Below are 13293 nucleotides of genomic sequence, written 5' to 3'. Positions count from 1 at the left end.
AAGCCCTCAGATGAGATTAGCATTATTTTAAAATAAAAGGTTTCCCAAACCTAGGAAAACATGCCTCCCACCATGCAGGTGATCCAGCTTTGCCATGCTCCCTGACCTCATGCTTCCCCCCAGAGGGGTCCTCCACCCCCACCCAAGTGGGAAACCTGATTCCAGGACACTAAAAAGCTATTCTTCCAGCCCAGTGACCCTTCTGGCTTTTAATGGGTGGGGTTAAGCCTGAGGAATTCTGGGAGTTGAAGTCCACACATCTTAACATTGTCAAGGTTGAGAAATATTAGTTTAAGGGATGAAATGAATGTGTCACTCCTTCACCCCCAAGTGTCCCTTCCACCAATCTGGCACCCAACGCTTGAAAGGGCCAAGCATTTGAAGCTGTAACTCATAAAATGAAGCAATTTGGGGTTTTTAAATTCAATGTTGTTAGGGTGATTCAGGTGACCCAAACCCCCAAGTGCCCTCAACAGCTTAAAAGAGCTGTGGTGGTGCAGTGGATAGAGTGCGGTACCGCAGGCTACTTCTGCTGATCATCGGCTGCCAGCAGTTTGGCAGTTCAAATCTCACCAGCTCAAGCCTTCCCTCCTTCCGAGGTGTAAAATGAGGACCCAGATTGTTGGGGGCAATCTGCTGACTCTGTAAACCGCTTAGAGAGGGCTGGAAAGCAGTGTGAAGTGGTATATATGTCTAGGTGCTATTGCTGTTGCTATGGCTCTGAGAGAGAGAGAGAGAGAGAGAGCTAACAACTAGATGACTGCAAAGAAATACAATCCTTCCGCGCACACACATCCTGTCAGAATCTATCTTTCCATTCCTGCACCATCCAGTCACAACTGATGATGCTCCTTGGATGAAAAGCGAAACATCTTCTTCTTCCTCAAGGAAACAACAGTCCAGTTGCCTTTTGAAAAAGTACTTTGAGACCCCTAGGACCTGGATGACTGAGAATCTCAATAGGCATGTTGAGAGGATGCCTCCTCAGGCTGCTTGCTGGAAGGTATGTGTTTAATAGACCCCTTCAGGGAGAAGCCCACCGATCCCATCTCTGTGGCTAAGGAAGGCAATTCATTTCTCCCAAGGGGAACCCAGAGGTGCTAGCTGGCTATGGTGAGGGAGAGCACAGCACAAGACTTACCATGACGGGCCCCGTCATCAGCAGCGAGCAGCCGTGGCAAGACTCCCCAAACTTCCGCCAGTAGTCCTTGGGGCAGTACAGCTTGGCATCCTTCTCATAGTACCAATTGGTGAGGTGGTCCTGGCACTCTGAGCAGCTGGCAGGAGGGAAAAAGAGGGCGGGATGTTTTATTTGCTGGGCACCGTTTTAATGTCACATTTTTAACTATTCTTGCCCTATTTTAATTTTTTTTACATTCAGCTTTTATGTTTTTAACATTTTATTTGCATATACGACCCATGATCCCTCTATGAGGGAGATGGGCAGTTTCTAAATATGATGGATGGAATGAGATAGATAGATAGATAGATAGATAGATAGATAGATAGATAGATAGATAGACCTATGTACTAATCCGATCCCCATTTAATGTTCCTTGCTTTTCATAGAGAAGGCCTGCAACTATTCCCATCTCTTCAATCTGGGAAAGAGACAGTGAAGGAGAATCCAAAAACAAAACCCAAGCTAGGGTTGACTTCTTCCAACCGGAGGCAAAGGGGGGCTTCACAGAAACAAGCAAGGCTTCTTTCCATCTGCTGGGAACCAAGAAGCATCTTTTGCAAGGTGGACCATGAGGAAAATAGCTTGGATTCTATTGAAAGCCCCCCTGGAGCAGCTGCAGTTACTCCTGAGCAGCAGGGAGAGACTGGAAAACTCTAAGCTGTCACTGAGCAAGAAAATTCCAAAGAACCCCAGAATGGAAACAAAAAAATAAATTCTTGCAGTGACTCTGAACACTTCTGCCACCGGGTCCTTGGCAAGATTTCAAAACTGTCTTTCTCCTCCCCCAAAATTCATTACCTTTGCAGCAAAGACCAATTTGTTCGGGGGGGCGGAGGAGATGATGTACTTTGGCTTGTAGCTACAGATCTTGAAAGCTTCCCGAGGAAACGGGCCAATGCTGGCCAGACCACACTGCCTTCACTCACTGGGCATGCTTTCCCACAGAGAGCTCCACTCCCCCAACTCATTCATCGTGCAACTGAACATGAAATCTGATCCCCGTTGGAAGTCTGTCATTCTGAAACACTTTGCCTTTGCTTTGGGCTCTGGCTGGCCAAAGAACTGGGATGTGGACCCAGGTTTCATGGCAAACAGGGAGAGGGGCCTTTAATGTGGTCTTTGACTACCAAAGCACTTTGATGTATGCGTTCACCGGCACACTTTCTCATGTAGTACCTACCAAGTGGCTTTTGGAATTTCCACTGAGGAAAAAAAAATATTATCCTGCCCCACACTGCCTAAAGGACAAAAAGAGCTCTTCCTTTCCGTTCCCCCTGGAAAAGATAGCAAATCCACTCAAGGAGGCATCGCATTGTTCAGGTCCTTTTAAATTTACCTGTGGTTTCCAAGGAAGGTGTTATGGAAATAGGCCTCAGGTATCACTTTTCCTTATGCTCAGTGATATTTTATATTTATTTTAAAATAAATCTCTACTGTTGCATAAAAGAGAAAATCACTTCCATCTAGATAGACGATGTCATGAACTGATTTAAATCTTTACGTATTTTGCAATCTACACCGAACTGACAAAACAGCATGTTAAGTTTCAAACCCAGATTCGAAGAACTCTACACCTAAAGAAAACCAGTGGGTATTTTTGTGGTTGTTTAGTAGCTGATTGACAGCTTCTGACCACCAGCACTTCTTTATAAGTTCATTATATTCTTCCCTGCACTGGAGAAAGGCCAACCGATAGAATTGGGAGAGTAAGACACAGCTGCCTTCACTGAAAGGCTGCCATGCTGGGAACATCGATAACAAATGAATGGTTATCGCAAAGTCCACTAGTAAAACTGCTCACTGCCACCCTCTCCAGTACCAAAAATGTTCTTCACCTGCTCAACTCACCTCTATCCTTTTTCCAGATTGTTAGAAAAACTTCGAAAGAAAGAGTTTCCCACCAATTTTGCCTTCTAACAATCTGGGGCTCGTGGGGAATATAAAGAGAGGCATTTATGGACACTTAATATTCATAGACGCTACGTACCACCGATCACTAATGTCTACCACCAGGCCAGGAATAATGGATCAGTGTTATATTCCAATAACATAATGATTTCAATCAAGTATGGAGTTCATGTATAAAGTTGCAACCGTCTCTTCAGTAATAAATTATTACTTTCCACTTTACAGATTTACAGATTAACAGAGTTGTAAGGTACCTTGCAGGTCATCTAATCCACCCCCCTCCGTCCAAGCAGGAGACCCTACTACACCATTTCTGACAGATGGTAGTCCAGTCTCTTCTTGAAAGCCTCCAGTGTTGGAGCATTCACAACTTCCGAAAGCAACTTCTGTTCCTTGGGTTGATTGTTCTCACTGTCAGAAAATTTCTCCTCATTTCTACATTGAATCTCTCCTTGAACAGTTTCCATCCATTATTCCTTGTCTAGCCTTCAGGTGCTTTGGAAAATAGCTTGACCGCCTCCTCTCTGTGGCAGCCCCTCAAATATTGCAACACTGCTATCCTGTCTCCCCTGGTCCTTCTCTTCACATCTTTGCATCTGCCCTATGGACAGAAAATCCTATCACAGAGCAAAACAGGCAAAAGGCACCTGCAGTTATCCTCCCTTCACCCAGCTAAGCAGGAGGAAGACTGATGGAGGAAGGGTTTCCGGGCACCGACATCGCTGGGTGCCCTAATGATTGCCTCTCTTCGCAAACAAGGTCTACTAGGCAGACAAGGCAAGCAGGAAGGCAGACTTACCAAAAGGGCTTCCTTGGAGTGACATAAGCCCAGGCAGACAAGTAGCTTCCCATCTCCAGAGCACTGGCCAAACCAGCTCAGCAGCAAACCTGTCCAACTGCGTCTACTCAGCCCTCGCAAGGGTGCACTTCAGCTCCTGAAGTGCTTCAGGTGTTCGCATGGGAATGCCAGATGCTGGGCCAGCAGGGGCTCCTCGGTGGGCTTGCCCCAGCTCTCATGGTCTCCTGCCCCAGAACGGCCCAAAGGGCAGCTCAACTCGCAATCGTGCAGGAGGGCCAACGTACTTGCGGAGGAGCCACCCAAGGAAGTCAAGACTGGCTGAGGCACCAAGTTCCCTCCCTTTGCAGTTCTCCCGCGAGGGTGGAAGAGGAGGAGGAGCTTCCTTCAGAAGAGAGCTGGATACCTGAACTATCAGGAGGTAACAACTGATCTGCAAAGGGTGGAATTGCAGCCGCGGAAACCCTGGAGGGCATGAAGCTCTTGCAAAGGAGAAAGCTGCCTCCAAGACAAAAGAGGCCAAATCAATCCGACAGCCAAAGTTTGCTATGACACTTGGCATTATTTTCTTTTTTCTTTTCCTTTTTAATGTTGCTGAAAGTCTTTAAGATAACAACAACAGAAAACTATACAAACCCAGAAGACAAGAAAAATAAAGTGCCAGAGAAAAGAAAAGAGGAAGAAAATATGAAAATAGAGAGTGACTTTCAGTCTTCACAATAAGCACAAATTTAGTAACTTTGGTTAGTTTTGTAGGTGCTTCTGATAAAAATACAGACAAGTCTGCTAGACGTAACATGCAAGGATCTCTCTTCTTTCCATATCTTACTTCTTATTCATACGCAAACCCATAAATCATTATCATTCCAGTCCTCATATCAGCAAAATGTCCATTAAAGGTTCTCAGAATTTTACACTAATATGTCTTGGTTTAAGTTTGGTCAAACAAACCAACTTTTTACTCCTTTTTTTTGCTTCTAGCAATCTTGAACTTTATTCAGATGCTGTCACAGAATTCAATCTCTCTTCAGTTTTTCTTTTTCCCATCTTAAAAGCTTCTTGGATTTATCAATCCTCCTTCATAAATCCAGAATACAATAATTTTCCAGGTCATTCTCTTGGCTTATCATCTGTATTTCCACTAACTGTTATCCCTACTTTATAATCCCCCCCCCTTTTTTTATTTTTTCAGTATTTCAACAGTATTTCTTTATATTTCAGCATCAGATGATATTTCTTTCAACTCTTTATCCTGTAGATCTTTCGGCCAATTCTCTTTCACATCTGTTATTTCTTCTTTGGGCAAGAGGTTGGTGGCAGCCTTAGCTGGTACTGGCTTTCCAGATGCAGCTTTTCTGAATGTTGTTGTCTCAAGAGTGAAATGGTTGCTAGGAGGCAGAGGAAACATAATCCTGCTAGCTCTCCTTGGGCTTCTCAGTAGCTTTTGATGCTGTCAACCATCAAACCCTTCTGGAAAGTTAAGTAAGGGGTCCTTGGCACTCACTGAGCTTAGTTAACCCAAGGAGCCCTCATTTCAACCCTGGACTATAAATATTCTCCTTTAAATTTAAGTAAATTGGAGCTGTGGCAACTATTTTTGGATCGTTCCAATATTATTTGAATGGTTAATTTCAGAAGATGGCTTAACTTTTTTTTTTTTTAATTTGATTTATATGCCGCCCTTCTCTGGAGACTCAGGGCGGCTTACAATGTGTTAAGCAATAGCCTTCATACTTTTGTATATTTATACAAAGTCAGCTTATTGCCCCCACAAACTGGGTCCTCATTTCACCTACCTTAGAAAGGATGGAAGGCTGAGTCAACCTTGAGCCTGGCGAGATTCGAACTTACAGAAATTGCAGACAGCTGGTGTTAATCACAATGCTTTTTTTTTTAGTCTGCTGAGCCACCAGGCCCTTCTTTGTGTTCATACTTTGAGTAGAAAGTATTTAGTAGACAGCTTATTTGCCTAATAACTGATAAGTCTGTGGAAGGCTGCAGACCCCATTTCTTGAAAAATAATCTTCTTGAAGCACATAATCTAGAAATCACTTGTGAATTGTCCTCGTTGTTGGTGCATCTGTAGGAGCCTGATGGACATGAGAATCCTTTATTAGAATAAGTGGAAATTCCAGCTACAGCACTCCTGGGACAAGGATACTGTGTTGGGAATTTCCTATCTTGAATACTGCAATGCATCACATTTGGAACCAGTTTTCAAAACCATTCCCAAATTGTAGTGAGGTCAGAGTCAGAGTCAGAGCCAGAGACAGCTAACTTGGAATGGGAGATCAGAGCCTGCTTCTAGGGCTCCTCCAACTGCACTGAATCCTGGAACATCGTTTCCGTGAGAATTGGATTGTTAAGGTTCTTTATAGCACAGAATTTTCCCCCTGCTTGCATTTACCCAAACTAGCTGGGAGTTTTTCAGAGTCTTCTTTTTTTTTTTTTTATTGCAAAAGTTTTACAATTACATTTTCACCCCTTTTTCCCCCCCGCCTCCCCCCCAAACTTCCCAACCTCCCTAACCCTCCCTAACCCTCCCCTCCCCCCAGACTTCCCTATAATATATTCATACTCATAAAAAACCCTTAATATAACACTTATATGTAAACTTGAACCCCTCCCTCCCCTGTGTAATTTTTCTCTTTACCTCATTACATTAAAATATTTCCACTACATTACATTATTTTCAAATAAAAGCTATTTGATACTTTCTAGTTTGATAGAGTCTTCTTAAGGGCCAGAGGAGATGCAGGAGCACCTGGCTTTTGGTAAGGGTCTTTTCAGTTCCATGGTACCCTAGTTTTGCCATTTCTTCCCCAAAGAATACCATTAGCACCTAGATTGGTCGTGTCTACAATATGTTTGCTTTGCAGGTTTCTGAATCTGCCTTAGCTTCAGGCTTTTTATGCCTCAAGACTTTCCTTTTCTGTGGTGACTGCTTTTTTTAAATTCTTATTGAAATTCTACTTGATTTATAGAATAAATAGAATAATTTATTGGCCAAGTGTGATTGGACACACAAGGAATTTGTCTTCGGTGCATAAGCTCTCAGTGTACATAAAAGATATAAGTGATAAATCATGATGATAGCCATCATAAATACATTCATCATGAATCATAAGATACAACACTTATCTCTTGTGAGTAACTCAGAGGACTTTACTATAGGAACAGGGCCTCAGGGGCTCTGAGATCCATGCCCCACATCTCCATTTCCTCTGTTAAATGGTATCTCAGGGACAACAAAATTGGAAACTCTCCAAATATTTAGTGTTTGTTTGAATTCTATGTAAAAACCCATACGTTTTATTAGTCCTCTTTGTCATGCGTCATGGACCAGATTCCTCCTAGTGCTAAACAAAGGCTGAGGGCAACTATTTTATTTATTTAGCCTGTGAAATCTACAGAGGTGATGCAATCACTGATATGCAAATATTGGAGTCTAATTGCTGCCTTTGTAGTTTTTGGCCTTGAGGGATGCAATATCCTCTTTGGTTGCCAGTGTGTATAGACTATTAAGACAGAACATTGCCAGGCAGGGGTAGACCATTGTGGAGGTAGTCCATACTTCACACCCCAGGGCATCAGTCCAAATTCATGCATGGCCCAATCACAGAGGCCAATCAGATGCTCTCCAGGAAACACCAACACAAATACACAAGCTTCTCAGCCGCCACCTCCGCCAGTGGCCACAACATCTGCTAGTCATGGATTTTGGAGACTATCTGTGTGGATATATGGATCAGGACTTGTTGCTGCCCGGAATCTCCTGCTTTTCAGTATAGTTAGGCAATTGTTACATACATAATTGAGTCCTGGGATATAATTAAATGCTGCATTTTTTTTCATCCCGGACCATATCGATCGTGCCATTCCAGAAGACAACTGGCCTATCAGGCTGGCTTCCTGAGTCAGTAAAACATAAAAAGTAGTCCCAAAACCTCTTTTATTGCAACAGCTGTGAATTATGTTCATTCACAGATGAGTCCCAAATAGTTGTAAAGAGTCCTTCCGGATAAGGTTGATAATCACCCTCCTTTATTTCCCTTGACATGCTGCCAAAGACCTAATTGGCAAAGCCACACAGAGTCCAGAATCAAACAGAGCTTCAGACTTTAAACTGAACAGAATTAACAATGTTGCTTCCTGCAAAGGCCCAGGTGCCTTTGCTCCTCTTTTAAGTCTTATGGCACTTCCAGGCAATTCGCAACGTCACATATTCATAACAGTCGCATTTGTTCCGGGCTCAGATGATCTCCATTTGTAACCTTCCCATCTGGCTTCCAACAAGCAAAGGCAATGGGGGAAGCTGGATTTACTTAACTACATGATTCTCTTAACAACTTCAGTGTGTCAACCCTGAAGCTGACCTGACCGGAGCCATCTTGGAGCTTCAGTGTTGCCACAATGGAGCTGAGGGATTGCGGGGGGGAGGGGGAGGATTAGAGATAGCTGGAGTTTGTAGCCAAAACAAAATACTTTCTCTTGGGAACCAAGGACATTCTCACACCTGGCCCGAGGAAGGAGGAGTGAGGTCACCAGGCAACCAGACAGTGTCTTGATTGGACCATGTAACTGATTGTTTGGGGTTGTGGGAAAACTTTCTCTTTTAATTAGGTGAAAACCGTGGGAACCTTCAGAGTCAGCTTTCACCAGATCTGTGCCAATATGATATCTCCAATAAAGCCATTCTTTGAGGAATCCGTCTGCCTTGGAGTTTTGCTTCCTAGGGGTCTATTACTTGGAACCCTGACATAGTGATGCACTTGCCTTGCTTAGGAAAGGAAATTTTGGGTTCTGTTGTGCTTGTAAGTCGAGGACTCTCTGTAAAGAGGACTGCTAGCATATCCCTGAAGGGCAGGAGGAATAGGACTGCAGCCTTCGGATGCTCCCAGCTGGGAACCAGCCGTTTTCTTTAACCCTGAAGGCAGGAAGGAATCTGGCACATGCACCACCTATCACCAACGACAACATCCAGTCTACCCTTCCCATTTGGAGGCAGATTTTGAACTGCGGACCTTACAGTTGAAACATTTGGTCAAATGTTGGCATTTCCAGTTCTTCGCTGTCCCCCGTTTCTACATTAATGAATGATGAAGAATTCTGGAGAAGCCAAAAATGGCATGTTAAGGATTTATGGACCAACTCAAGCATGAAAACAAAATGGTGACTGTTGATCCTCAATTCAAAAAGGAGCTTTGCCATACTCCTTGTGGGTGGGCACAAGCAGCAAACAACGAGTTACCCTTGCTTTAAAACTCATTGTAAGACAAGCCACCCCTCCTCCCAGCAAGAACTCAAAGGTACATTTTGTAAGTATTCAAAAAGGAAATGGAACTTTCAACTCTGTTCACAAAATGGCTTGGTCTGAGGTGCAACACAAGAATTAAAGGAATGTGTGCTTTGGCATCAATCCTCCAATAGTGGGGAGAGACAAAGCAGACACGAAATGGTGTGTTGACCAACTGGGTGTTACACGCTACTCCCGAGCTTTAGAGCTGCACCAAAACTATTGTCCTTTTGGTATCGATTCTGCTCTTTGGACAGCTGCCCAACACAAGTGATTTAATTGTCCAAGTTTGCTATGGAACTGATCTTGCTGCGCTCCACAAAGCCTCACGGAGAAACAGCAGGGCGGCTGGCAACGTTTGGGTCTTTTCTTAAGAAACCTACCCTGGTTTCCTCAATGAGGAAAACTTATAGGCCAGTCTTCCACTTCCCTCGGTTGGGAGAGATGACGGAGAAGGTGGTGGCAAACAGCTTCATGTGTTTTGGAGGGAACAGATCACCTCTAGACCCATTTTAAGCAGGCTCCAAAGTCAGCTGTGGGCTTGAAATGGCCTTGGTCAGCCTGACAGATGACCGAGACTAGTCCAAAGAGTATCACAGTTGGGTTTTCCTGAATCTTTCCATAGATTCAGAATCCAGTTGATATCTTCTGGATCTGGAAAGTATCTTCTAGATCTACAGACTAAGGGATTTGGGAACTGAAGTACTGCACTGCACTTGTTCCATTCTTATCCTTTGGGTAGAACTCAACGGATCCTTAATGACATAGTCACTCCTCAGTCCCTCTGGGCGCCACTTTGTCATTGATATGAAACTGCCGAGTGAGATCATCTTGGTGTTATCAAGATGCCAATGACACTAATTTATTTCTCCATCTTATTACCTTCAAGTAATCTTCAACACCTCCAGCCAGAAAGGCTGTGCTTCAAATTCAAAAAGGTGTTTCAGTGTATGTGGGAACACTGTAGAATTACCTGTATTTTCCCAATATTGTGTAGTAGCTGCACAGGACAGCCACATGATTTGAGATTAATTAGTTTAGCTTATTTATTAGCCTACATAGGCCATATCAAAATACAGAGTTCCAAACACAAATTATTAATAAAATCCTATAAAAACAATTTAAAATGAAATTGGAATAAAACACAATTATTTAATATATAGATAAGTAAAACAAGATAAAATTATATTTCAGTATCACCCCTACAATCTACCTCAATCAGTCCCACATATGAGCCTGGATAGCTCAGCAGACTAATGCATTGTAATTTAACTCCAGCTGTCTGCAATTAGTAAATTCGAATCTCCCCAGGCTCAAGGTTGACTCAGCCTTCCATCCTTTCTAAGGTAGGTAAATTGAGGACCCAGTTTGTGGGGGCAATAAGCTGACTTTGTAAAAATATACAAAAGTAGGAAGGCTATTGCTTAACGCATTGTAAGCCGCCCTGCGTCTCCGGAGAAGGGCGGCATATAAATCAAATTTTTTAAAAAAAGAAATGCCAATCTCAACCGAACCATTTTATTCAAGTACTGCATCTTATTAAATGTTGTTTTCAAATTCTGGCCGCACATGTTGTTTTAATATGGGGTTCCCCATGGGTCAATTGTTTAATATATGAACCTCTCACCTCTCATTACAAACAACAACCAATCAGTATGTGAGCCAAGTTTTCTACCTCTGCTGCTCCGCAAATGCAGATATGTCCATTATATGATATAGAATGGAACCTCTCATATCTGACCATTGGGTCAAGCTGTTTGAATCTTGCTGGCATAAAAATCTCTCTCAGATGTTTTGGCAGTTGTATCTTTAAATAGCTGTCTATTTGAAAAGTAGGTTTATATTCACTCAGACATTTCAAGTTACCAGCCTTACTGAGAGTAGCTCATTTTGTGCTTCTCTGCCCATCATTCTTTGAGCAAATCTTTTTTTAACTTGTTCTCCTGTTACATAAGAGACAGGAAGGCCACAGCTTCTTACAAAATTTCTCAGGTTAGTGATCCAAGAGGTTTGTAGTTCTGATTTTATCTGCTCTAATAAACATAACTTGGGGAGGGACAAGGAGGGCTGATTCTGCTAACAATCACTCTCGATTTCAGGGCCAGGAAGTGGTGTTATGAATTTATTTCATTTCATGTGTTTCATTATTTTGTTTTCGATTCGTCAGAAAAGCCACATTAATATCAATAGAAACATTATTTTTAAACCCTATCTTTATATCTTCAAGGGATTTTCAGGGCAAGGGAACACATAAAGGGGAGGGTAAAACCTTTCATTCAGCCCCTCCAACAATTAGGGATTTTTTAACTCCACCCATCCTCGGTGGGACACATCCGTTGGCAAGCTGGGCTCCTCCCTTTTGCCATAAAGCAGAGCATCCACAATTGCTGACTCTCAGCCCTGACCTTCTGGGCTGCCCTTCCTTTTCTGCCATGCCATTATGCAACTTTGAAGCATAAAAGTTCAAAGGGCCCAAGCAAGACAACCAATGTTAAGGCATTCCCTCTGGACACCCCTTTAAAGCCAAATTCAGGAGGCTCCTTTACACAGGAAATGTCTTATGAATCCCAGGTCTGCTTCTGAATAAGAGTCTGGCAAGGAATCCATAAAAGTTATCCTTCTCCAGCAGAGGATACTTCCCAGCACTGAAGGGAAAGAGTTCACTGCTCAGACAGGAATACAGCAGTCCTGATAAAATGGTGCAGAAACTTGGGATGGATGGATGGATGGATGGAGAGACAGACAGACAGACCGATTAGGACTGCCTAATCACAATTCCAAAGGTGCCGTTCAAAAGGCTTCCTTGGTTTTTTTTCTTGAAAACGTTTTGGTTCTCATCCAAGAAGCTTCCTTAGTCCTGGCTTGACGCTTCTTGGGTGAGATGCAAAACATTTTCAAGAAAAACCCCCCAAGAAAGTCTAATTTCCCTTTGAACAGCACTTTCGGAATAACCATGGCCCTGGATGATTGAGAATCCCCATAAGCATTTGCCTAATCACACATTTTTTCAATGAAACTTTTGAATTAGTCTTCTTTAATGTGGATCCCTCCCAGGGACGTCGCTTCAAGGCCAGGGCAACCGTGTCTGAGTATTTATTTATTACAAACATATTCAGAAGACACCCAGATAATGGAAGATAAAGCGATGCTATGCTAAAATTAAGGAGAAACTTATTTATTTATTATTAGTCATATTTCTATGCCGCCCACTCTCTGAGGACTCTGGGCGGCTTACACCAAAGACAGTATACTAAATAGCATATTGCCCCCAACAATCTGGGTCCTCATTTTACCCACCTCGGAAGGATGGAAGGCTGAGTCAACCTTGAGCTGGTGAGATTTGATCCACTGATCTGCTGAACTAGCAGTCAGCTGAAGTAGCTGCAGTACTGCACCCTAACCACTGCGCCACAAACTCTAACCACAAACTTCCTAACAGGGTGAACAATTAACCAGTGGAACAGCTTGCCTCCAGAAATAGTGGGCGCTCCATCACTGGAAGTTTTTAAGAAGAGTCGACACCACAGGTGTCAAACTGCAACACGTTGCCATCATGTGACATTTCGCGACGCTTTTCCCCTTCGCAGAGCTGGGGTAGGCATGGCCTGCACATGATGCATCCGGCCTGCAGGCTGCCAGTTTGACACCCCTGATCTAAACAGTCACTTATCTGAAATGGTATAAGTTCTCCTGCTTGAGCAGGGGGTTGGACTAGAAGACCTCCAAGGCCCCTTCCAGCTCATTCCATTCCATTCCATTCTCCTTTTAAAGGCAACTTCCCCATTACAAAGGAAATGGGTCTCTTCCAAAGACTTCTGGGTGCTGCAGTCCAATGGCAGCAGAAAAGAATGCCTGTCCCTGGTACCACCATCTCTGGAAGAACTGGGTCCTTTCTCCAAAAGGGTAGACTTCAGCTGTTAGAACTGGCAACCAGTTTGGCCATTCCTGAGAATTCTAGAAGCCCATGGAGACCATCCAGCCTGGCCAGGGCTGGACTCTGAACTCCAATACAAAAGGAATTCAACGTGAGCATTTAATGCAGCGGAAGAGGACAAATAGCAGGGCATAATCCTTTAAACACAATTTAGTGCAATGAAATCCAAATTGGTA

General features: G+C 43.3%; 1 protein-coding gene across 3 annotated transcripts in view; it reads right to left on the bottom strand.

The window, feature by feature from the left end:
- LIMK2 (LIM domain kinase 2) overlaps nt 1-13293 on the bottom strand; it is a 48546-nt gene that overhangs the window by 24068 nt on the left and 11185 nt on the right. For 2 of the 3 annotated variants that reach the window (XM_034438490.3, XM_034438492.3), the window contains one exon: nt 1142-1277. In XM_034438490.3, coding sequence (XP_034294381.1) covers nt 1142-1277 — 136 coding nt within the window. Of the gene's footprint in view, nt 1-1141; nt 1278-3890; nt 5260-13293 lie in introns of those variants that run through there. The other variant, XM_034438491.3, reaches the window with a different exon arrangement.

The sequence above is a fragment of the Pantherophis guttatus genome, chromosome 17, assembly GCF_059756535.1.
Source record: "Pantherophis guttatus breed Tessera chromosome 17, ASM5975653v1, whole genome shotgun sequence".
In the NCBI taxonomy this organism is placed as follows: domain Eukaryota; kingdom Metazoa; phylum Chordata; class Lepidosauria; order Squamata; family Colubridae; genus Pantherophis; species Pantherophis guttatus.
Note: the sequence above shows the minus strand (reverse complement) of the source record. Positions and strands in the feature narration are given on the sequence as shown.